Below are 2,217 nucleotides of genomic sequence, written 5' to 3' on the forward strand. Positions count from 1 at the left end.
TGAAAACAGCCAGTTTTAGCCGAATAACTCTAACGAGCCGCATCGCTGGCTCGTTCTTTCACCGCTCCAATTATTATACGCATATAACGTAGTATACGGTTCACCCAATTTCACGTTTCGATTCTCTTCTTTCTCTCCTTCCTTCCTTTTTACTCTCTCTCTCTCCCCTTTTTTCCAACCGCGTTTTTCGCGTGTGAAGACGGACAACAATAGGCGCGCGAACGAGCGCTACGTTCGATAAACTTTGCCTCCCGATAATTATCGACGACAAAGGATGAACGAATTGATGGTTGTTGAAAGAGAGAACGTTCGATTCTCGTTGTGGAACGTGGACGCGGAAAATCAACGGAGAATGTATCGAGCACGCTCGTAAAAGTAAGACGAGATAAGCTTGGAATTGTTGGAGATGCAAATTTAATTCGAACAAGGTAGTTTTGTAAAGAATTCAAATTCATCTTAGAACCGTCTCGAAATCCACAAAAAGGTGAATGGTGTTTTATGCCGACACTGGTTATTATGTCACATTCGAAGATTATCCTCCGATATTTACGCAAATGTAGCGTAATCAGTGAAAGAGGACAGTGAAGATCAGACTCGAATTAAGTAGAAGGAATTAATGGCACTGACAGAATTCAAATTTTCAACAGTTTCAGTTAAAATTCAAATAATTTGAATACGATTGGCTCAACTGAAATTTTCAATATTTCCAATTTAACTGGTTCATTTTCGAGCTGGATAATTTCAATTTCCTTTAAACTTGGTTTAATAGCATTAGTCGAACTTAAATTCTCGAACAGATCGAATTTCGTTGAAATTCGCTCGATTCAATTTGACAATTCGAATTAGAATAGAACACTTGGATTTCGAGGTGAAAACCTCGAATCACCCACAAGCTCCTTCCCAAAAAAGGTTCGCGAGGTTAAGACCACCCCGGGCGACGTTAACCAAGATAAATTATCGCGGCAGGTACGAGGAATACGATCTCGTGTAATATCGCGGTTGTACAATGCTCGTGGGAGGGAGGCATGTATATTCGATTACCGCGTCCTCGTCAAACGTCGAAAGTCTCATCACCATGCTAATTAGCTATCCGACTAATGGGAAGTATAAGCCAGAGGTCGTGTCACGCTTATCTCCTTCCACCGAAGGCGAACGTACAGCTCCGAGGGACACGTCTCGAACGTCGAGGAAGCTATCGAGATGCTCGACGAGAGGGGAGAAGGAGAAGATGAACAGCTTCCGATTCCGTTCTTACGGAGATTAGAGACTTGATCGCCGACAGTTCGTCGAATTAATTAGAAGATAAGAGGCGGAGAAAAATGACGGTGACAAGGAGAATATACGGTTTTGTTAACGGAGGTAAAAATTCTTACGGACGAGGAGAGGAGAGAGGTACGATAAGGGAAGTAACGAGAATGGCTTAATCGAGAAGCAAAGAAGAAAGAAAAGAAGCGGTTCGGTGTTAGCCAACAGCAAAGAACAGTCAGACTCTCAGCTCTTGAGTTAATCGTGACAGCGAGCACTCGGATCCTACCTACTCGTTCTGGCTCAGCAGGACCGAGCCTGAGGATCGCACGTTTTCTCCTCAAGGTCCTCACGGCCGAGACTCATCTAGAACGTGTAATTGCCGTTTATACGCGGTATAGAAACGCTTGATTAAGCGATTGTTACCGTTCGAGACAGGAGTTGGAATAGTTTCTCGTATGAAATTTCGGATATCTGAATGAAAAGAAAGTGTAAATTCGTCGTGGTATCACTCACCGTTACTGAGCTCCTCGTAGACAGGATTGTAGAGATCCTGGGACGTGTACGGTTCAGGTCCAGGGCTGCTGCACACGAAGACTCCTCTGCTAGTATCCTTGACGTCCAGCATCTGCGGTGACAATAAAAACTCGTTAGAACGTTCTTAAGGCTATCTCGCGGGGTGGGTGTCGAGAGGGCGATACGAGAATCGCGTGTTCTCCGTGAAAGGAGCCGGTGTTAAGCGGCCCTGTAATAAGGAATAAACGAAAACCTCTGAGCGCGGTGAATTCTCGGCTTTAGAGCTGCAAGGTGAGTAAGAATTCTCACCCGAGGCGAAGCAACACGCCTTTCCTACCAGCCTCCTACACGCTTCTGCCTTTCTACTTTCAGCGTCGTCACTTGCCACTGGGCTAAAGAAGCTGTTAAAAATCTGTTGGCACAGTTTTCTCCAACGTTCAACCGAGGTTCTTCGGT

The 2,217-nt window shown here is 44.9% G+C and overlaps 1 protein-coding gene across 1 annotated transcript in view; it reads right to left on the reverse strand.

Annotated features, from left to right (window-relative positions):
• LOC108572821 overlaps positions 1 to 2,217 on the reverse strand; it is a 66,579-nt gene that overhangs the window by 2,198 nt on the left and 62,164 nt on the right. The window contains exon 6 of the mRNA XM_017935139.1: positions 1,762 to 1,873. Within this exon, the coding sequence (XP_017790628.1) occupies positions 1,762 to 1,873 (112 nt within the window). The remainder of the gene's footprint in view (positions 1 to 1,761; positions 1,874 to 2,217) is intronic.

This window comes from Habropoda laboriosa, unplaced genomic scaffold (assembly GCF_001263275.1).
Source record: "Habropoda laboriosa isolate 0110345459 unplaced genomic scaffold, ASM126327v1 scaffold102, whole genome shotgun sequence".
In the NCBI taxonomy this organism is placed as follows: Eukaryota; Metazoa; Arthropoda; class Insecta; order Hymenoptera; family Apidae; genus Habropoda; species Habropoda laboriosa.